Source organism: Xenopus tropicalis, chromosome 4, assembly GCF_000004195.4.
Source record: "Xenopus tropicalis strain Nigerian chromosome 4, UCB_Xtro_10.0, whole genome shotgun sequence".
Classification (NCBI taxonomy): Eukaryota; Metazoa; Chordata; class Amphibia; order Anura; family Pipidae; genus Xenopus; species Xenopus tropicalis.
In genome coordinates, this window is record NC_030680.2 from 96,962,463 (window position 1) to 96,986,496 (window position 24,034).

General features: G+C 38.0%; 2 protein-coding genes across 2 annotated transcripts; one reads left to right on the plus strand and one right to left on the minus strand.

Annotated features, from left to right (window-relative positions):
- Window positions 1-236: 236 nt before the first annotated feature.
- On the minus strand, window positions 237-2,755 carry coa7 (cytochrome c oxidase assembly factor 7 (putative)). Its single transcript, NM_001078937.1, has 3 exons — window positions 2,599-2,755; window positions 1,852-1,992; window positions 237-701 (listed from the first exon to the last, which is right to left on the minus strand). The coding sequence occupies exons 1-3, from the start codon at window positions 2,702-2,704 to the stop codon at window positions 253-255; spliced, it is 696 nt and encodes a 231-aa protein (NP_001072405.1). The 5' UTR covers window positions 2,705-2,755; the 3' UTR covers window positions 237-252.
- Window positions 2,756-7,410: 4,655 nt separating this feature from the next.
- Window positions 7,411-23,060, plus strand: zyg11b (zyg-11 family member B, cell cycle regulator). Its single transcript, XM_002931422.5, has 14 exons — window positions 7,411-7,763; window positions 10,771-10,936; window positions 11,176-11,930; window positions 14,161-14,301; window positions 14,381-14,557; window positions 15,239-15,303; window positions 16,096-16,195; window positions 16,323-16,373; window positions 17,314-17,475; window positions 17,577-17,624; window positions 18,270-18,467; window positions 18,760-18,812; window positions 19,350-19,447; window positions 20,250-23,060. The coding sequence occupies exons 1-14, from the start codon at window positions 7,761-7,763 to the stop codon at window positions 20,429-20,431; spliced, it is 2,199 nt and encodes a 732-aa protein (XP_002931468.1). The 5' UTR covers window positions 7,411-7,760; the 3' UTR covers window positions 20,432-23,060.
- Window positions 23,061-24,034: the final 974 nt, after the last annotated feature.

Consider the following 24,034-nt stretch of genomic DNA (forward strand, 5'->3'; position numbering starts at 1 on the left):
TAAACAATAATGATACTAATCATTGATAAATTAGCCCAATTAAGAATAACTTTTGGGAATCTTGGTCCTAAAAGCAATTTTCAGCTTGTATAGGAACATATAAATATTTTCCAACCAAAATCCAACCCAGTTTTCTGCATATTATCAAGCTTTTTTTGAAGATGAAGATTTTTTTAATTCATGTTTTTAAAAAATTGCGTTTTATGTAAGAACAACAATTAATGCAAAAATATTTCTGTATCATTATTATTTTTATTCTCCAAATGATATTTGCTGTGTCCTTTCCTGCTGCATCCTGTGTAAGTCCCTGGCCTTGTTCTTCAAGGACTCTGCCTTTTCATCATTTTTTGCCACTCCATCACCAAGTTTGTACATGCGGCTAGCATTTGCACAACCCCACATATGACCCAGACTGCAGGCTTTCTCAGAAAAATGCAAAGCCATGTTCATATCCTTGGGGATACCAGGAGCTCCTTGTAAGTATATGGCACTAAGGTTAAAACAGCTTGCTGCAAAGTTGCCATCACAGGCTTTGTTATAATAATCTCTGGCTTTTAGAGCATCAGGTTTGTCATCATTCACTCGTCCATCATGAGATAACAATCCAACATTATGACAAGAATCAATGGACTTTTTGCCACCTTTGTTACATGATTTCAGGAAACAACCATATGCGGCCTTCAGATCTACTGGTAACCCACCTAGAGGAATAGAAAACCCATATATCAAAATAATGCATTTGTTGAATTATAGTAGGGATGCACCAAATCCACAGTTTTTATTTTTTGGTCCAATAAATATTATCCAGCAAACTTTATGTAAACCAATCTATATTGAGCTAAATTGAGCGCCATATCAAATAAACAAGTGTGTCATGTTCAGTGCCAATACTTAACTGTAAGTTAAATGTTGCCTAGAAATGTGCAACCCCTGTATTATAACATGGAACCTGGAAACATGGAACCTTAGCTTTAGTAATGTTGTTTCTGAATTAAAACTTTTATACATTTAAAATATAAGGTACTATTAACCTGCACTACAGAAAACTGTGTTTTTACTTCAGGGGTTAAATAAATTTGCTACTATGCAGCCACAGGTGCTACTGATAAACTAGTTAAAAAACAATGGTTTTAGTAAGTGGAAATAAACAGGGGTATATTTATATCTCTATAGGAAATCACAAATATTTGGGGTCACCCCTGTATTCACTATAATTCTTTGGGGGAATTCTTCAGCCTCCTGGCTTTCTGTGCAGTAACGCAAACACTCAGTTTCTTAGTGGCTTGCCAAGGCTCCCTCTGCCCCTTGCAGTGGCAGGCAGCACCCCCAGCCCCTCTGGGAGTTCTAAAACACAGAGAGGTAGCCTTACTGCTCTGTGCCCTGCTCCGAGAGACCCTAAAAGACCTTTTCCATACAATTAAATACCTTTCCACAGGACAGCCTTTCTGTGGAAAGTAAGCACCAGTATGTTAGCTGGACTACTGGAATAGATCGCCTGGTCTGCTTGTTCCTCCCAGAACAATATTGCTTTCAGGGCCAGACAGCAAAAGAGAACATTCTCAAAAGAGAAAACATTCTCTGTTTATCAACATCTCCCTTAAAGCCTACATCTCCCACTATGGAGAACTTAAAGGGAAAACTCACATTTTTTCATTTGTTGGGTCACTCCACCACAATATATCTGCAATTTTTACTAACATTTTAGAACATAATACAGTACATTATGTAGTGTGAAGAAACAAATTGAACAATGTAAAAGCTTATAAAAAAAAAAAGTATCGTTTTGTGGTCCAAGCTTTCATGTGTAATTATCATGTGATCGGTTTTATTATAAATAGCTTCCTTACCTACCTTTCCCAGTAACATAATAAGCACCTAGCTTGTAGCAGCTCTCGCTGTGTTCATTTTGGTCACAGTTGATCTTCAATATCTGAGCTGCAGACTCAAAGTTCTTTTTAATGTTTTCTAAATATTCAGCTAACCGATTGCATCCTATAAATGAAGGGCAAATAGGTGGTTATCAGTTTATTTGTTAAACATTATTCAAAAGGGGTCAAACTCCTGGGTTTACTTGTGTCAAGCCAAACAAACACAATGTTTCAATGACAGGCCCCTTCGTCAGATTAACATCAATATTCTTTACAGATTACAAATGGCCCAGCACTGAATGTGGCCAGGGTGTAGCTGCACTGACCACATCAGAAGGTAAATAAATTCAAATATGTGCAGCAACAACACCAGGCAGGAATATGGCACTGGACTAAGGCACATATAGAATGAAGCACAACAGGCTATTACCTGAATGCAGAATATTTCTGCTTAGCACATCTCTATCACCTGGTGATGATTCCTGCTGTGCAACCCTATTTTAGGAATGAACACTTTTCCAAGATGATTTAAAAGATACATTCTACCATAACACTATTTAACTATACATGTCATCATAATACTGACATTATGTCAGTCCTCTTCTATTCATTGACTTTCACTCTCCAGTCACGTTAAAGTATAAGTAGGAGCTCGTCCTGAACATTTCTCTACAAACTCTGAAACTCCTTTACATTTCTCAGGAAATTCCCTGTCCTGCCTTTTCCTCACCGTCTGGCTGCTTCTCTTTGAGACATTGGTAAGAGTACTCCGTGCCCAGATTATCCAGGTATTCTTTCACCTCTTCCTCGTTCTTTAAGTCTACTAGACCAGCCATGCCGGATCATTCATGAGTACCCTGTCCTCAATACCCGGAAACATTTGTTTCCAAGGTGACAATAGCCACTATTTCATTGTACGTCGCCTCGTGTAGACGTCATAGTACCGAAAAACCAATCACTGCTCTACATTTCTTCCGGAATAGCGTGCTTGTAATGTGAAAGTGAGGCTTGAAACCCACAACATAACCTTTGCGTCTCAACCCGGGCGTGAGGTTTTAGTTAATGCTAAATTATAGGGACTTTGTATGTTGTCGTAATAATTGTCAGTCATGGTTAAGGAAATGTTAATAGTATCTCTCTGTTTAAGATAGGCTTACGAATAAAGCCATGTGTTGGAGAAGAGGAAATATTTACAGCTCATTACATCAGTTTATTTTAACCTTATTTAGAAAGGTTATGGGGTACTTAATCAAGGACTCCCTGCGTGAATTAGTAAAGTGGCTTTTCCTTAATAAGGACTGTCTTTAAACAGCCAGTTTTAATACTAAAGTTCAGTACAAGCGGAATCTTTGAGGGTAACTTTAGGGTTGCCACCTGGCCTGTAATGGCGATGCTTAATTCCAGTGTTAATAGGGAAAAAGATGAATACATAGGAAGGCTGGTATTTTTTAACAAAATGTGTTAACCCAACTTGTGATAGATGCAGACCCATACTAAAAATTGTATTTTGAGCACAATGCCTTTCCCCTTCTGTACACATACAACCACACAACAATGTTGCCCATTGCCTGTGTTCTGTAGTATGTGCTTATTTGAGGCCATGAGAGCAATATCTGCTGTCTGTGTTTGGGGATTAAAGGGTTTTGGATATGGAAGGTCTCCAATGCAATCAAAATCCCCAACTATTGTCTAATTCTCACAGTTTTGGGTTTCCAGAACACTTAAAAATTCAGGGACATGTCTATAAAAGCCACATACAAGTGCTGCACTTATTGCAATTTGATTTGAAATCAGTCATTGCAGACCTACAACATGCTTTTATTAGAAGTGTCAAAGTGTCCTGAATTTTCAAATTATCTGGCAATCCTATCCCAAACCTCTACCTTCACCTGGATATCCCTGGGGCCCACTATACTTAATGCTGTATGGACACACTCTCTCTATTTTCAAGACGAGCTCCTAACAATTAAACATAAAACCATTTCCCAACCTTATATATTCTTAAGGGAAGGGTGACATGCACTACTTTACAGGCACTGCTACATTATTTGTTGGGGTCCCTAAAGTGTACCCACTAGTAAAAACTAGTAAAAAACAGAAATATCAGTTCAGAGATGTCCACATACTCTATTTCACCAGGTATATAATGAATCCATCCTGGCACTTTAACTTAAGGACATGTCTAGAAAATCCAGCTAGAAGGGCTGCACTGATCGCAATTTAATTTAAAAGCAACCAGTTTAGCTCTGCAACATCAGAGGTGTCCCTGAATTTTCAAGTGAACTGGTAACCTTAACTTTAGCACCCTATTTTACTTGCTTTAAAGGAAAACATGTCTTTAAAATTCCAGCACAGGATCATTAACTTCCTGATGTTATGGGCATAGTTAACTTTAAAGGAAAAAGAAAGGTAAAAACAAAGTAAGCTTTATCAGAAAGGTCTATGTAAATACAGCCATAAGCATTCACAGAAATGCTGCACTGACTTCTCTGTCAAAAGATTTGTGTGTAATTCATGTGCCAGAGACATGCAGATCTCTACTCTCCCCTCTCCTGCTTCCCCCTCCTTCAGAAATGCTAAGAACTCACCCCCCCCCCTTAGGAATGTGGATCTGAGCCAATCAGCAGGAAGCTGACTCATAGGGGCAGATCCATGAAATCACGAGTTCAAATCCCGAATGGGATAAATTCGGATTGGATAAGAAAATTTCTGAAGGTCGCAAATATCACGAAAATGCTTACGAAAAAATTGTATTAGCCATGATAATATCATATTGGTGATCCGAAAGTCACAAAATTTTCATACCGAACTATTGTAAACAGCGGGAAAACCTTTCCAATTTTTTCACGCAAGCGTACAAAAAAGTCACGCGGGTATCGAAAAAGTTGCCCAAGCGACGAAAATTTTGCCGAAAATACGCTCGGAGCATTTGTGTCTAAGTTAATCTGCCCCATAGTCTTACAAACTGAGCATGTACACTTGGTCTCGGTCTCGGTGCAGGAGAGAGGCATTATGGGAACCTTCTTTACACAGCTCAGCGTTTTTTCTTCCTGTTTGGCTTCTGATCATCTGAACAGGTGAAATATGGAGAGACTTAAAGGAACAGTAACACCAAAAAATGAAAGTGTATAAAAATAATTAATATATTATGTACTATTGCCCTGCACTGGTAAAAGTTGTCTGTTTGCTTCTTAAACACTACTACAGTTTATATAAATACCCTGCTGTGTAGCCATGGGGGCAGCCATTTAAATTTAAAAAAGGAGAAAAGGCACAGGTTACTAAGCAGATAACAGATAAGTAGCATAGATTACCATTGTATTCTACACAGTTATCTGTTATCTTCTTATGTAACCTGTGCCTTTTCTCCTTTTTTCAATTTAAATGGCTGCCCCCATGCCTACACAACAGCTATTTCTATTAACTACAGTAGTCTTTCTGAAGCAAACACACAACTTTTACCAGTGCAGGACAACAGTACATTATATTTTAATTATTTTAAAACATTTTTATTTTTTAGTGTTACTGTTCCTTTAAGGGCACTATTGAGACAACTGAAGGTATGCCTGCAGCTTGAGATTAACTCTTTATTAGCCTTTCCTTCTCCTTTAAACATATTCTGTCATGATTTTTACAGTATACTTTTTATTTCTAAATTACACTAACATAGCAATTCACTCTGCCATTTAAAATGTTATTCTTGAACCAACAAATGTATTTTTTTTTAGTTGTAATATTGGTGTGTAGGCAGCCATCTCAGTGCATTGTGCCTGATTTTGAACTTTCAGACAGAGCAAATGCACATTAGAACTGCTTTCAGGTAACCTATTGTTTCTCCTACTCCCATGTAACTGGAGGAGTCATGAGCATGCATGAACAATATAGTAATCATATTGACTTTACTGTTCATGTATTTAGCAAGGTATACCTGGGAGAAGGGAAGAAGATGTTGGTATGGCTTTCTACTCGAAAATATCCAGGCCAGCACGAAGAAGAAACTTATTGGGGGGTGCTTAACAATTTGGATCCCTCCGTGATTTTTAGTTTACTTCCCTTTTTAAGGAGTGGTTCATATTTAAGTTAACTTTTAGTATGTTACAGAATGCCCTATTCCTGGCAACTTTGCAATTGGTTTTCATTATTTATTTTTTTAATAGTTTTTTAATTATTTACCTTTCTTTTCTGCCTCTTTCCAGCTTTCAAATGGGGGTCACTGAACCTGGCAGCCAAAAGCTATTGCTCTGTAAGGCTATAATTTTATTATTATATGTCAGACTGGCCCACCAGGATACCAGGAAAACTCCCGGTGGGCCCATGTGTCAGTGGGCCCTCTTGCTTCTAACTATTTAGCCTATTTCATGGTCATTCACTATTTCTGTATGGAAACAAGGAAGCTTGATAGATGGAAGAATAGAGTATAGTATGTAGAGAAAAGAGGCTAGGATAATAAAGAGTTTGAGGGAGGAGAGGAGTAATTCGTTTTGAGAGTGGGCCCATGGTCCAGGGATTTCTGGTGGGCCCCTGCCATCTCAGTCCGACACAGATTATTGTTATTTTAATACTTATCTTTCTATGCAGGCCAAAAATACCCTTGCAACCAGATAGCTGTAAAAATACTGAATAAAGAGCTACTGAACAAAGAGCTAAATAAATGAAAAACCATAAAAAATAAAAAATGAAGACCAATTGCAAATTATCTCAGAATTTCAATGTCTTTGACATATTAAAACTTAATTTAAAGATTAACCGCCCCTTTAATAACAGTAACCACAACACTCTGCTTCACAATTTCCTTTTGTTGAACTGCTGTCAGAAAGAGTTTGAAAAAACTGGTATCTTTACCCTGAATTAGTATCCCTATGGCTGCTAATTTAGCATTTCCTAATTGCAGTGTCCTATGGATTTGACAGGATTGATTTCTTAATCAATATCTGTGGGCTAAAGTGTAATGGGCTGTGCCTGTGGTCCTCAAATACATGTATATGACTTTGTATGGCCAGTTAAAGGTTTATGATAGCAAGTAACCTTTGCTATGTGCTACTTCTGTATCAATTTCTGTTTTGGTCTGGGACTGACATAATTCCAGATCTGTAACAGTACTCTTTAGGTTTTGTACTGCAGGACAATGACATAAATGATTTAAAATTACTTCTCGATTCATAACAGTATTCTTTTATTTATTCTTCGCAGTACCCAATTCTATACATAACTATGGAAATGAGCCTCTCTGTTGGCTTTAGTCAGTCTCATGTCCCTTGTACCTGTAACTTTTAAAGAAAGGGCCTGTTACCTCGATATAAAGACCTATGATGTGGTGTACTAACCAGAAGTAAGATGCAGGGCCCTAGAATAAAATAATTACATTTTTATTCCTGGAAAATGTGCCCTTTCGCACAGTCGTATTTTATGTTGCCATTGCAATTATTAAAAGAAAACCGGATTCTTAAGTAACGAATAGAGCCGTTGTTATACAGAAAAACTGAGAAGTAACAAGTTATTTTTATTGTCGAAGCCGCTGCTCCTTTAAGAAGGGTTGCGTAGCAACGCGTTGATTTCCCGGCCTGCTTAGGCAAGTCTCTGACTGGCGGACGGGCCAAGAGGCTGCACCTACAGTGGCCTCTCGGAGGCGAGGCAAGCTGGGCAGAAGCTAGTGGATTCGCGTAGGGTTTCTCGCAGCCTTAGCAGCGCTTCCAGCTTTCGTTCAAGATCTGAGTAGAAAAAGAATGCGTCCAACAGAGCCCTTAGACCGGAGCACTCCCAGCTAGAGGCACCGGGACTCCTACCTTGAGCTTTCAGGCCTCTCTCAGCCCCAGTCTGACTTCTGATAGAAGGATGACATTCGCGGCCCTCTGCTGATTTTGCCGCACACACTGTTTACATTTGGAATTGGACATGGTGAGTGCTGAGCGCTGGGCCGAGACCTCATTCTGGGAAAAGGCAGCATTTGCGATAACGAGCACCTTCATTTGGCTCGACTTTAGTCGCGTTGTTTTCCCACTTGGCAATCTGCCGATGTTCTACCAAAACACCTCTCCCAACAGCCTACTTGTTGCTGTGTGTGAAGCAGCTACAGGTTAGCCTGGGGTGCCAGCAACAGTTGCACATTTACACAGGGATTTAGGCCAACCCTCCAGTTGTTTTGTGCAGCTGTGTGAGATGGAATTAATAGTTAAATAGCAGGTGGACTGAGCTTCCATGGACTAAATATTGTGTGTTGTTATTTATAAATCTATAATGATAGCTAAAGAGTTAAACTGTGTGCTCAGGAGGTGCAGAGTGATGTAATTAATCATAAACTAAAGAGTTAGCTGAGGAGTTGCTGAGTAGTTTTCTAGCCCAATTATTTCATTATCCATTAGCTTCCTGCAGGGCCAGTGCAAATAATGCAAATGGCACCCCACAGCTATTGAGAAAGTATTGTGCAAAGTCTTTAACCTACTCTGCCTCCAGCATAACATGTCAAAGCTGGCTACACTATCTTACCTTCCACTAAATACTTACAGGCTATATTTTAAAACTATATATACATACATTTTAATGCAGTTTATATGTATTGGGTGTTAATATAGAATAAAAATAGTAAATCTGGTTTCCTTATGGCACCCTGTGTGTGTTGGACACTCCAGAAGTGTTAATTGGCGCCTAGGTATAAGTGCACTTCGTTAAGTTGATTGTAAAGCTGGTAGCTTTAGAAATGTTACCATAGAAAAGTTAAAATTTTTAAAGCAGTTGTCTGTGCGAAATTCTAAAACAAATTGCCATGCACAGCATCAGTAATGGCACCAGGGTAAGACTTACTGAACCCAAGTAAAGCTGGCCATACACGTGGCGATCTGACGATGTTTCGTACGACCATCGGTCGCACGAAACATCGTAAGATCCGCCACACACCATTCAGGGCTGAATCGGCAGGTAAGGAGGTAGAAACAATAGGATTTCTACCTCCTTCTGCCGATTCAGCTCTGAAGGGAGAATTTTGGTCAGGCGCCTTCTATGGCGCCCGATCAAAATTTTCCAACTGGTCCGATCGGCGAGTCTGCCGATATCAGCAGCTTCCTGCGATATCGGTCGAATCGCTGACATACCATACACGCACCGATTATCGTACGAAACTAGGTTTCGTACAATAATATTGGTGCGTGTATGGCCACCTTAAGTTGTGTAGTTGGGCAAGCATGGTAACAGCTTGTGGAGGTTTTACTCCCACAGTTCCAAGTGTTGACTCCGAGGTTTTCTTGTAAATGTGTATCCTGTGCAGATGTTTATCAAGCTCAGTATCCGTACATCAAAGATTACCTCTTAAATAGATCACAACATTGTTTCATCTACTAGTGATACATAATTGATAGGCTAAATTTTACAACATACAAACAGTTAATCACCACTGAAATGACAAGTAAAACCATAAAACACAGGCAGGCATTTAAGATTTTAAAATCTGATTGGTTCTATGCCATATTCAAAATTTAGTCCTGAGGTGGCTTTGCTATGTTACTAATGTATCCACTATACTTTGACTACTTGACATTTACGCTAACAGACACCATTGGGCTCATTAATGGTAGAAAGTTCAATGTACTAGGTTAAAAAATGCACACAGAATTCTGTGTGCAGCATCTTTTCCAACATGCATAATGGTACATTACACACAAACTGGTTGGCTGCCTCAGTCAGAATTTGGGTCAGAAACACCCTTTCTTCCATTGCTAAATGAACACTCAGCATAGACTGATTAAAGTTATATCCAACCTATATTCACTTATTTAGTTTTGGACTGTCCTAGAAGTCACACATACCCCACACTGCAAGAACACCCTATACTCTTTATTGGGAATCATAGGTAAGCCTGTTCCAGCCAGTGGGAAAGTGCCTGGCACCACCAGATTGGCCCCATTAATTTCAATTGGAAACTTGTCAGTTGCTGGAGATGATTTTTTGGAGATTATGCCACATGTGTTGCCAGCCTAAGATGTTTTTGTTTCTTAAAGGTCACCTATCACAGCAAAAATTTTTCCCAAGCTGGAGGTGTAAGCCCTCACTTCAGTGAGGGGAAGCAAGACTATTTTGGCCAGCAAATGCCCTTAGTAAGTACTTTGCTGCTCATGCTGGGAGGGAGCTCCCAATTCATGAGCATAATAAAGAGTGTCCCCACTTGCTCATTATGTACATGCATGTGAAATAAGATCAGTTGACTCATTCCCTGATCATTTGGGCATAATTAGAGGTGCAGGTGGCCAAGAGACCACCCGCACCAGGAGATCTCTAAGGACAGTTTATTCCCCCCCAAACAAGTGCAGGGAAACAATTTTGCTATGATAGGGCAGAATGGATGGTGCAAAATACAAGTTTAAATTGTAAGATCTTGTTGTCATCTTGTAAGTAATGGTGCTTGGCCCAAAGTTAATCATTCAACAGGACAACAATTTACAAATAACTTTAAATATTGAAAAGAACACAATTCCTGGTACTGATACAGTGATGATTCTTTAAAAAAAGAATGTTTTTGGTCTTCTGACCAAACTAGCATACTAGCATAACTAACACTTGGCATAATTTCAGTTTTATTGATTTAAACTATGTACAAAAATATATTTTGTTCATATTCCCAAGAGAATGTAGGGTGTTCATAACAAAACCTGTTTTTTAATTTGTCCTGCTACAATATGACTGTTCCATTTTGGGAAATAAAATGTTGCTTTTCTTTTAGTATAAAGACATCTTCACCAGCAATTTGTATTAACTGTTCGACGGGAGGATGAGGCCTGATGAGCAGGCTCTACACAAAGCCTGACCTTCCAAAGTTAGAGGGCTACATTTTATTTAGGTGCAGTCTATTTGATTGTTTGGCCTGGTGTATGATGTGTGCAATAATCCCTTGTTCCTTAATTTCATTTTGTTATAGGAGGAATCTTCCCCAAAATCATTGCTAAATATTTCCCTGCTTTATTTGAGCACTCATCTTGAAAAGTTTTGCTGGGAGAGACAAGATGGAACCTACTGCTTACAAGATGCTGCAATATTTCCTCAAGAGGTGGCAGACCGATTGTTGCAGGCGATGGCTGTTCAAAGTAAGCTGCATTTGTTCTGTGTTGGTTGGTCAGTTTGTTAACAAAAATAAATAAATAGGGCAAAAATAAAATATAATCTTCTGCTGCACCAATTTAAAATGATAGGGCTCTTCATTTTTACTGCATAGAGTTTCAAAGTGCTTATGAGTTATACATGGAAAAGTGTCATTTTATTGTACCTATATGCCCTTCTCTCTAATTAAAACTGGGCTACCTTCTTGTATCTTTGTTTCCTCCAGGGCAGCTAAATGAAGTAACTGTAGGCATTTTCCGTGGGAATCAGTTGCGTCTGAAGCGTGCTTGTATTCGCAAAGCAAAGATCTCTGCTGTAGCTTTCCGAAAGGCTTTCTGTCATCATAAACTGGTAGAACTTGATGCTACTGGTGTCAATGCTGACATCACTATTACCGACATCATTAGTGGCCTCAGCAGTAGCAAATGGATCAGAGAGAACCTTCAGTGCTTGGTGCTGAATTCTTTGACTCTGTCTCTAGAGGATCCATATGAGCGATGCTTTAGCAGATTGTCTGGCCTTCGTGTTCTGAGCATCACAAATGTTTTATTTTACAACGAAGACTTGGCTGATGTTGCTTCCCTTCCTAGATTGGAAAGCCTTGATATTTCTAACACTTCAGTTACTGACATTACTGCCCTTGTTGCCTGTAAAGACAGACTGAAATCCCTTACTATGCACCATCTAAAATGTTTGAAAATGACGACAACACAGATTCTGGAAGTTATCAGGGAACTAAAAAACCTAAACCACTTGGATATATCCGATGATAAGCAGTTCACATCCGATATTGCATGCCGTTTACTTGAACAGAATGACATTCTTCTTCATTTGGTTTCATTGGATATATCTGGGAGGAAGCATGTTACGGATAAAGCAGTAGAATCATTTATCAAGCAGCGACCTCAGATGCAGTTTGTCGGACTTTTAGCCACAGAAGCTGGATATTCTGAGTACCTTTCTGGGGAAGGGTGTGTGAAGGTGGGTAGTACAATGTTCATTAGCAGTGTTTTTTTTGTTTTTTTTTATAGGCCATGAGTTTGTACTGCTTGTAAAAGCTGCATATGTTTTATACCTTTGCTAAGTTGAGAAGTACAGGTATGGGACTTGTTATCCAGAATGCTTGAAATCTGGGGTTTTCTGAATAAGGGTCTTTCCATAATTTGAACCTTCCTACCCTAATGGTGGCCATACACGTTAAGATCCGCTTACTTGGCAAGGTCGCCAGGCAATCGGATCTTATCCCGATATCGGGCGAATGTAGGCTAATTCAGATCAAATTATAGCGGCGCTAATGGGCGCACTAAATTTCAGGCCAGATATCGGTTGGGCATGCCCCTCACTGCCCTTACACAGGCCGATAAGCTGCTGAATCGATCGGCCAGATATTGGTCGGGCATGCCCCCCTCGTTGCTGCCCCTACACGGACCGATAATCTGCTGATATAGGTCTAAGAGCTGTGATTAGAAATTCCCATTTCCTTAAAAATGTATTTTAAGGAATTAGGTTGTTGTGCTTCGTAATGTAACAACTGTACATTGCACTTAGTTGTGTTTTTTTTTTTTTCATCTTTTCCTCTCAAGTTTCTTTGTGGAGTTTCAGAGAACGCACTGGGAAATTGTACAGTACAAGCCCAGGTCTGCTTGTTTAGCAACCAGTCAAACAAGACTGGGTGGTAAATCCTACATATAAGCTGCAATATTATCAGCAGCTAACCAAGCTTGCCAGCACGACCCATAATAATTTTGGCACTTCCAAGCAGCTTCTGCTGAGAAATTTGTTAAGTCTGAAACACATGGGCATGGCCAACTTTATGTGCCCTTGTGTGCTCCTCTTAAATTAAAAGGCGGGTTTTTTTTCATGCTGCCAGAGTGGAAAAAGGCAGTAGGAAAAAACTCACAGATGTGCTGGATCCGCTGATCAGATTATCTAGAGTGAGACGATTTTTAGTCACTGTCAGAAATAAGTTTGCTAAGAAACACAATAGAGAGAAGAGCAGAAAACCTGTTAAAAAAACAAAAAAAAAAAAAAACCCTTAATTAAGCACAATGTGAACTCCATCTTGGATTAAAAAGCCTTAATTTAGTATTTTGCCACCCTGGGAATTAAAAAGTAATTAATATTGTTGACATAGACCCTCTGGAAATATCAAAGTACCGATATGTACATATTGCTTACCTATGTACAACAAATGCTGATGCATTATATAGCGCTGTCAATATTTTATACCTTTATTTATTAAGTGCATTATACTGCATACAGTAATGTCTGTGGAGCCTTTGAGCAGACTGGGGGCCAAAAAAATTCTTTGGAGGGCTACATCTTGCCAACGGGCCTCCAGCTGGACAGTCCTTTCTATAATACTAACTGCATGCAGTGTCCTTACTTTGGTCTGTACTGTGCTATTTCTTCACTGGGCTAAAGTTGCAATGTTACTATGTAGATTGTATTAATGTGCTCAAATCATTTTAATGGTATAGGACACTTGTAGAATTTCAGTTTAATTTTCCTTTAATACAAACCAAATTGTTTTGCACAGTACCCTCTTTGGACACTGTTTCTTGGCAAATGAATCAATGTTATACGAAGGTGGGCAATATACACTCTTGTTCCACATGAGTCAAATAAATACAGTCTGCATTTAGGTGCTGCTTTTGTTTTAATGTAAAAGATCCATATATTCTTTGCTTTTTTATGATACACAATACTTTGATTATACCCTTACTACAGCCTGCCAACCCTTGTAAGATTTCTGTATAAATAAGCCCCTTTGTTTGACATGAGCCCATTCATTAATGGTTTCCCCTCTGTTATATATTAATAAATATGTAATTTATCTTATATTTTTGGCAGTTCGGGTAGTGATTATGAAACTGAATAACCTTTTGTCAAAAAGGTGGTATTTTTTCCCTTAAAGGTCTAAATCGGACAAGAAGTCATTGTAGTTGAATAGCAGAATGGCTGCTATTCAAAAGCTTTTCAAAAGTATTTGTATCTTTAAGATATGTTTCATTTGGGCACATCAGTCAAAGCTGTCTTTTTGGATGGAAACCATCATCTGTAAAAACACCCTACTGTCGCAAGGGACATATGTGATGTTACAGTTTACTAGATATTTTATTTTTTTTATGTATTATTTAAATATATAAGTACATAGTTAATCAGAAAAATAGAAGTTAAGACTTGTTTTTTAAATAATTTGTGTTTAAAGGTGTCAGGAGAGGCAAATCAGACACAGATTGCTGAAGCTCTCCGTCGGTACAGTGAACGGTCATTTTTTGTTCGTGAAGCTCTCTTTCACCTCTTCAGTCTGACTCATGTAATGGATAAAGCCAACCCTGAGATGTTAAAGGTAATGCTTCTCATTTTGTATTGTAAAATGACTGACCATTGAAGTTATTTAACATTTGTTCTTCTTGCTTACATTGCAGCTTGTTGTAATAGGCATGAGGAACCATCCAACAAATCTTCCTGTTCAACTTGCAGCCAGTGCCTGTGTTTTTAATCTCACGAAGCAGGACCTAGCTGCTGGCATGCCTGTTAAGCTTCTGGCTGATGTCACTCACTTACTTTTAGAAGCAATGAAACACTTTCCCAACCACCAGCAGGTAAAACACAACTTTTATATAACCGCTGCTAACCATTTACACATTGGGGCTTAAATTATTGAATTTTGGCCAAATTGCAACCAGCTAGTTATTTGTTACAGTCTTTTACTTGCAGAAACTATGGGTTATTGCACTGAAGCAGTTTTACCTAGTGTTAATAAATGAGCCTCAGTCTGTGCAGTTTTAAAATTGTCACCTTTTACCAAGAGAAGATAATCGGATATCTGTAAGCAAACTAAATCACCAGCTAGAATACATGTAGTTAAAGGGGGTGTCTTGGTTCAACACCAAGTCTATTCTCTTTTAAAAACTTGAAGAGTGGGTCTGCAAAAGTATTATGACTTGTGTATTTCAGACAGTCTGCCTCAGAGTAAAGTTTGCTTGCCCCCCTCATTGTTTAGTAATGCTTTGTGGGAATGTTCAGAGTTTCAGTGAGTATATGCACTGGCTATGCTATGTTAGATTATATGCTCATATAGGAGACTGCACAGTATCCTGCTTGTCCCATATAAAGTCAGTGCCCAAATTTGTAAGGGGCATTTGGAAGTTATTGAGAATTGCTGCAAGCTTTTGTTCATTTGGCAGCTATATGTGTTATTTCTAAAATATATTTTTGCCCTCTGTTTACAGCTCACATATCAAGAGGCAGCAGCTAACATTTTTACTTTATTTTATTTTCAGTTGCAGAAAAATTGTCTTTTATCCCTGTGTAGTGACAGAATTCTGCAAGATGTTCCATTCAACAGGTAAGAGAAATCTTGCATATTTCTATATATTGCAGGCGATTTCAGATAATTCTTAATCTGTCTTTGTATTTGGGAGATGCTGCTTGCTGTTGCAGTTATACAATTTTGCTAAGTTGATTCCCCTTACAGTAAAGTATGAGTTAATATGCATGCCTAAATTACGTTATGAATTGGAGCCTATAGCCCCCATATTCCTTAATTCAGCAGAGCAAATACTAACAGCACTGGTGTTTATGACCATTAGAAATGCTGTTACAGTGTACAACAAGCAGCTGCTAAAGAAAAGAGTCTCCTGTACCTCCTCTTTCTGTTGGTAACATTGTTAAATATAATGACACATATATGATGATAGTAGACTCTGCATACACTGCATACATGCATGAAGCTTACCACATTTATTGTAACCACAAGTGCACCTTTAGCAATTGAGGGGGATTAACCCATCCTTTGTCAGGAATGTAAATGTAAGTAAGTCCACTTTGGAATATAGATTGGTTGATTACAATAAATGGTATATGCTTCCCACCTGCATGATATGGAGTGTGCAACTCCTTATTTTCTGTTTTTCATGGTATTGTGGGAATTTTTGCTATAAGTGTAGTGGGGTCAGCACCACAATTGAAGTGGTAAGAAGATGCAGCTTTAAACTGTATCTTGCTATATTTTAAGACATGTATGTCATTAGTTAGATAAACTAGTTAATAATCATCACAATGATAATTATTTTAGGAAATGCCTGTAGATATCATATAAAAGGGTTTGAAAAGCTACTTAACTTCTGCTTTTTCTCAGGTTTGATGCAGCAAAGCTTGTAATGCAGTGGCTATGTAATCATGAGGATCAAAACATGCAGAGAATGGCAGTTGCAATTATCTCTATATTGGCAGCAAAGGTTGGTTGCATTTCTTGCATCTACTACTTCTATAAATCACGCTGTAAGTTAGTTTCTCATCCACTTGTTACACTGCATATTGGAGCTGGTGTTTATAAGCTTGTCTATTGTCTTTTCTCTATTAAAGCTCTCTACTGAACAGACTGCCCAGCTTGGGGCAGAGCTATTCATTGTCCGGGTAAGTAAGCACATTGTGTTTAAATTTGTCTATATATTAAGTTAAATGCAATTGGTCAAAATAATGTTGTCACCCAAAAAAGAATGCCATGTGTTATGGCATGCTGCTGTTTTGATTAAGAGACCTGTTTTGTATGACCGTTGTCTCCGCCAAATGAGATTGAACAATGACTTAGGCTTGAAATCATGTACTTTATAAACAGTCCAGGCATATAGTAGCTTTTCTCAAAAGTTGTGACTATAGATTTACATCTGTTGCACTGGATGACATGTTGTGTTGGCAGATGAACCTGACTGATTAAGAAATTGACTGATATCCATGGCACAAAGATATGTGCACTCTGCCCAGAGCGCACATACTCTGAAAATTGTTTTGTATATCTTTTATTGTTACGTGGAAGGCCATCTTAACTCCAAAACATTTTTATTTGGTTTGACAATGCAGTCATGTTTTATTGACATTTGGGTACATAAATCATATAAACAGTTGGGTATTTTGGTATCCATAGCAGCTATCATTTGATACTTTGGCAGGACTTTCACATAACTAAAGGTGGCCATACACATGTGTTTTTTTTTTTTTTTTTTTAAATATTTTTTTTTCATTATCGTACAACCGATCTTATTGTGAAACGATTGTTTAAAAAAGTATGATTTGTCCATCAACGAAAATGAACATTTGAAGAGATATTGTCTAGTTGAAGCTCAAACCAGAAAGAGGATTTGACGTATATGCTTTTGTAAAGATCACCAGATGTACAATTGTTCAGTGCACACCAACCTTACAATAATTCAACAGTTTTGTCGGGTCACACTGAAATCGGTCAATAAGTGAAGAAAAATCGTTATGTTTTGGGCCAGCTTAAACCTTTCTTGATCTTTGTCAAAAACATATTGTATTTTGTTGCTTTAATTGATTGGTGAGTTTCTTTTTCTGCTAGCAACTGCTTCAAATTGTAAGACAAAAGACAAGTCAGAATATGGTGGACACCACACTGAAGTTCACCCTGAGTGCTCTTTGGAATCTTACAGATGAATCCCCAACAACCTGCCGACACTTTATAGAAAACCAGGGCTTGGAGCTCTTCATGAAAGTTCTTGAGGTAGAAAGTGTTTGGTTGTCATATTCTCTTTACTAGGTTTGTCCAATTAAACTAGATTTGTTTGGGCTAAATGATTTAATGTGTTTCTTTTTTTAACTTAGACGTTTCCTTCCGAGTCCTCCATTCAACAAAAAGTTTTAGGCCTATTGGTAAGCTCTTTATACATATTTGTATTTTATTCCTTCTGCAAGTGATAATTGTGCTTTTGCTTCATTCTCTCAAATAATTGGCAGCACTTGGCACTTAACCCTAAAACAGTTATATGACGTTGAACAAATGTCTGTGTGGATACAAATTATTTAGTACAAATATTCATTGCAGGAAAATGACCAATAATATTTATGAATTGGGAAAAAATGCCAAATCGATTTTTGATAAATGACCCCCTTGGTTAACACTTTGATATAAGGCTAGTGTCAAGGCAATAGATTGCGAAAAGGAAAATCATCTGTTCACAAGGTGGGTTTTGGCACAAAAACATGAAATTATGCATTTACATGCTGAAGTCAGTCTCCTGAAAAAAAAAACATATATACATTTCCTAATGTGTTGTGTAAATAATCAGTTAAAGATGAAGGAGCGATGTTCAACTTTGAACGTTTCTGGAGAGGGAGGAAAGTATCTGGCAATAATATGTGAGAGGTAACTGCTGGATATGAAAAAGTATGCACTCTAGGCAGGAAAATAGGCAAAGATCCCCAGATGGTGTTTGCGTGCGTATATGTGTGTATCCATTCATCTGTGTCAACTGAAAGGTGTAGCTAGTTTATCATTTTTTTTGTTTTTGTTTGCAGAATAACATTGCAGAAGTGAAGGAGCTCCATTCCGAGCTCATGTGCAAGGATTTTATTGATCAGATCAGCAAGCTGCTACATAGCGTGGAAGTGGAAGTCAGCTATTTTGCTGCTGGAATAATTGCACACCTTGTATCTCGGGGAGAAGAGTCTTGGACATTAAGTTCCAGCTTGAGAGAAACACTGCTTGAGCAGCTGGTCAGTTTATTATTATTTTTAATCAGAATTAAAAGGTTATAGTACAGGCAAGTAATCTTTTTAGTGCCTGTCTTAACAACTTCTTATACCAGTGTTCTATATATATACTGTATAGTCTTTTGTCTTCTGTTTGCACTTGCATTATTTATTATTGTTGTTATGCTTTGCATTTATGATACTGTGAAAACTGTCTTCTTCATAGTTTAGTTACATAATGTTTAAGTATGCCAACTGGGTCATCACCTCGCATTTCATGCCCTCCTGTCTTCACTTCTATCTGTTTGCCTTGCAGCATTCTGCTATACTCAGCTGGCCAACACCAGAGTGTGAAATGGTTGCCTACAGGTAAGGGGTTAACAACATATAACAAATAGGTAATTCTTTTTTTCCATTTTATACAGAATGGACTAGTATACATTTTGTAATAAGTTCTGTATACTATTAAATTATTTGTATTTAAAGAACTTTGTATTCGTTTTATCTAAACTTAGGTTTCCTAATAGGATCGATAAGCAACATTGTGACACAAATTGACAAAGCTTCTAATATGTAAATAAATATGGGAACATATGGTGTGTCAAAGTCCTGCAAATACATTAACTTTTAGTATGATGTAGAGAGTGCTATTTTGAAAAATATTTGAATGTGTTGAATATGTATTCTGCTTATCGCTGTCGGTGGGTTTTAGAGCAAAATAGATTTGCATTGCGACAAATTTCACAATTTAAAATCAAATGTTGATAGTATAGGCTTAATAAAAAATATTTTGGCACCATTGATTGGCCAAAATCTTTGTAACCTTATTAGAATATATTATAATTATAAGTTATTAGAATGTTATCTGCAGTCTCCACTAACATCTGCATATGCTTTTCATTTCAGGTCCTTCAACCCCTTTTTCCCACTCCTGGCATGTTTCAGGACTCCCGGTGTGCAGCTCTGGGCAGTATGGGCAATGCAACACGTGTGTAGCAAAAACCGTATGTACTACTTTAGTCATTCTAATTATTTTTTCTCTGTTGCACATACTTATTTCTCCTTTGTCTCTGTTCCCTATAATAACCATACAAAGTAATATTGTTTGTAAATGTGAAGAACTTGATCTGTAAAAAAAAAATAAATAAATAAAAAAAAAACATTGTTTAATTTAAGAAACCATTGGGTGCCAGAAGCTACTCATAGCACTCTCCATAGCCATTACTGGGAACAGACCAGGAGAGCATTAAGACTTTTGATTGTGCCAATCAGAACATGTCATGCCATTGCCTTAAACATTTAATCCATGAAACCATGCAAGATTCTTCATCAACACTGGTGGCTTCAGTAAATAATCTTAAATCTGTTTGAGAACTTGTATAAATAGAAACATTCTTGTCATTGCTGTGTCCTTTTTAAATCTTTACAGTCCTCCATATTTCCTCTTGTGCTAAATTGAACTTTGCCAGGCTCATGCCAAAAAAAAAAAATGCTGCTTGCATTTTCTGTTCTGCTCTCTTAAGGTCTCCATCTGCCCTCTCCTAGGGGTATTATGATCCTGTAGGGCATATTCAGGGTGAGCCCATAAACCCAAGTCCTTTGTCTCATTTTGTTTTAAATAAATGACTTGAGAAACCTGTGCTGAATGAAAAGTGTACTTGTAGTTCATGTCAATTTCTCTAGCTTGTTTGAGCCATTCTTCAGTCCATAAATGCATTTTTTTTTATAGAAGATTGATTTACTGGCAAGTCATGATTATGTTTGAACCATATAACTGTAAACCTCACCCATGCGTTTTTTTTCCAGCTGTAAGATATTGCAGTATGCTGATTGAAGAAGGTGGTTTGGTCAGGTTGCACCGTATAAGAGACCATATGTGTGCTGATCCTGATGTTCTGCGCATTACTATTGCCATCCTGGACAACCTAGACAGGCACCTAAGGAAACATGGCAATCCTCCCTGCCCAAAACCACCATTTGCCAAGTGACACATAACCCAGCCACTCTGCTTTCACTTCCACTCATTCGAATACGTATGGATTTGTGTTGAAAATGTATTTTAAAATCTGAACTGATTTAATGGATAAAGTAGGAACAAAATTGCAATTAAGTTAAAAATGGTTCTGCTTGGAGAAACTGGACAAGTGTACATTTGCATAGATAGTATTACATGATCAGAATTCTGTAATAGACTTTTCTCATAACTATTCCTGTAATTTCCCAGCAATTTGCACTGATGCCAGAACTGGATTTGCTATCCACTGAACAATTATTGCAGCTGCTGCTGATTTCCTTGTTTTAGACTGTACCATTTTCACTGGAACTTGAGCATTTGCCCTGCATGTAATGCAATGGACGCAGTCCCTTGGTTTTTTTTTTGTTTTGTTTTTTTTTTCTCCAATATCTGTGTAAAATACCTATTTGAGTTCATCCTCTCATCTTCCCAGCCTACCCCTATGAAAATGTGTGCATTGGTGTGTGCAAAAATCCTTTCTGTTGAAAAAAGAATCCTAAATCCATGAAGTTCAGCTAGTTAGAAAAAGTTACTTATAGTCTTCCAGGGTGTTGCAAAATATAACTTGCTGTATCCATCCCCAGCTCATCTAGAAGACTGATGCTTTGAGCTGTAGTTCTGTCGCACTTGGAGGACCAGAACATTTTTACCAAGTTCGTAGCATGACCAATATAAATATGACACTGGGTAGCACCCAGGACATTTGGCACCAAGGTTATGCCAAAGGCCTAAGCTCAGACAGAAAAAAACAAACTTGATGACGGAATTTCAGGGTAGGTAGTAGGTATATCTTGTCCTTGGTGACTTAGTCCCTTAAACCAGAAACATTTTGTATGAAACTATATTGTAAGTCGATCAGTGTGCTAGATACTAGTCATCATGTTTTTCAACAAACATTTCTAAAGCGTCATCATGGCTATGTCCATTTGATACAGATTAAAGGGATAGTAACTCATTCCAGGTTTTAACAGGAACATGTCGCTATGCATACATAAACCTTAGCGCTGCCATTCTTTTCTAACTAATGTGCCTCTCCTCCCAGCTTCCCCCCTTACTAAGATGTGTTGGATTCTGTCACGGCTTGAAGTTGAATAGCTTCCTGACTGACTGCACACTTAGGGGTGGGACAACAATCTGATAGGCTGGAAGACAAATATAAACAGTGCTCTGCCCTCTGAGAACAATGCCCAAGCTTGCCGTCACTTAGAAAGCTGTTCAACTTCAAGCCGTGCTGATGACTGACACAGGTAAATGGGGGGGGGGGGGGTATATGCATTCGGTTTAAGTAGGTATAGTGGCACATTCCTCTTAGAATTGTAATGTGCTTCAGAATTGGGCTACAGCCCTCATCATGCTTTAACCCTTGAGTAGTATGTATAGTTGTAGCAACTCTGAACAACAGAGTTTCGATCCCCTTTTAATGGTGGTTTCTTATTTATAATTACTGGTGCTTTAATGCGGTCATATCTTATATGGAACCATCTGGTGGAAATTGCCAAAAAAACAAAAAATGCACATATAAATTGGGAATTTCCCTGTCCTGCTAGGACTGTCAGAGCTGACTGTGTTTGATTTTCTCTACCAACCAACCACCGACTACCGATGGTAGCTTGTGATTTTCTGCTTTTTCCCCCTCATTTAGATCATGGTTGGTTTTAACAAGCAAGATGATGTTGTGAGGCAAAAACCTAAATTAGAGGCTTAGTAAATCACAATATTTCAGTTCCTATTCCAGTATTCACTGAATTGCAAATTCTAAAGCAGTGTTCAGTAGAAATTTGGCATCTTTTAAGTGCAGTATTAGGATTTCATGTCTTCATGCCCTGTGTGGAGATTGTTCTCTGTGTTACTGGTGGAATGCGATTTGTAGCAGTATTACTAAATATTTCTCCCCTCCATATTGTAAATAGGTATTATTTTAAAACCTTTTAGGAAATGTTTTTTTTGTTTTTGAATGGGAATTGAAAAGTAATATATTGACAAATATATAAAATAGATTTTCAGATAAGATCTGGTTTTAGGCATTTGTACATTTTAGCAGAATATGAAACCGCACAGCTTATTATGTTTAATTTAACTATGTAGCATATGTTTATAAAACAAAATATAGAATGTTGGATTTATCTGCTGCTGAACGACTATTATGCTGCCTTTAGTATAGTATATATAAATAATAGAAATAGCCGTGGGAGTAAATCTAGCACATGATCAGACCTTTAACTCAAGTTTAGTATAACCGGCACAATCTTATATGCTTTGTACAAGATGTGGCACCCTAAAAATTATCATCAAAATTGGTCTGTTAGTGCCTGAAAACAATAAAAAAAAATTGTAAAGTTTCAGTCAAAAAATTTGAATTTCCTTTAGTGGGCTAGTTGTCTGGCTGTAGTTAACTTATTTTACTACTTGTTTCAACAAAGTGGTAGAGGAGTATGTAAGCAATTTGCATCTTCAGAAAGACAAATTTTACCAGGAAAGCAGATAATGGTGGAGAAAGCCCAGCAGTTGGTGATTTGTTATATATGTATAAAGGGCCAACAGTTTCCCCACAAGTAAAGCATCATTGCAGTTACTTCCTTAATAAACAACAAACATTCTATATACTGTATTGTAATGTATTACTATAAGTACACATTGGCTTTCTTTTCTATATGTATGCTGGCATATCATTTGCATTCAAGCATTATACTATTGCTAGTGGGGTAACTACAACACACGAGACTGGGAGGCCCAGTTGTCAAGGAGCTCTAAACCATGGCGGTCAGCTGTATTATAGTACCCTTCAACAATGAGATACAGATACAGCCAGTGAATTATCACATTTTGTCACACCATGGCCAAGACACCATTTGGAAAGTGTGTTCTGCCTCTAGATCGTGCAATTTTTTCCAGTGGGCTTAGGCTGTGGTCACATGGAGCGTTTGCTCTGCTTCTCTCCACCTGGGGTTTTCACAGATGCTCCAATAAGCATTTCCCTGCAAGCACATGCAGTGTAGAGAAGCAAAGGTTGGCCCAAAAAACACGAAAGCAGGCATTTTTGGGTAGATGCTCCTCTGTATGAAAGCAGAAGCTGTACCTGCCAGTGCAGTTTTAATGAGGTGTGTATGGCAGTGGATCTGCTTCTCTCAGCCTGCAGAAAAATGTGGCTGACAGAAGTGGAAGCAACATGTATGCCTTTCCACCACAGTTTCACACAGAGATTAGTTGTCCGTGGTAGATTTTATTGCAGGCAACTAATCTTTCCATGGGGCATTAGCCTTAAAACCACATTGCTCTTTCAGATATGCCTTCCTATTGTACGTGGGGATGAGCACTTTTTTTCTGATACAGATTTGTGGCCAAAAAGAATCTGCAGGCAAGTGTGAAAATCCATCCATTGTTTTATTCACTAAACTACAGACAGAAAAGTGTGGTCTTTCACACTTTAGCTTTTTCAAGTAATTGTAATAAAAATAAGGTTGTTTTGAAGCCTCCAAGGTAGCAATATGGGATAGCCATATGGCAGCAGTATAAAAGATTGGTGGTTCAATTCCCTTTTCCAACCAAAATTCCACTTTCTCTAATCAATATTAAACTC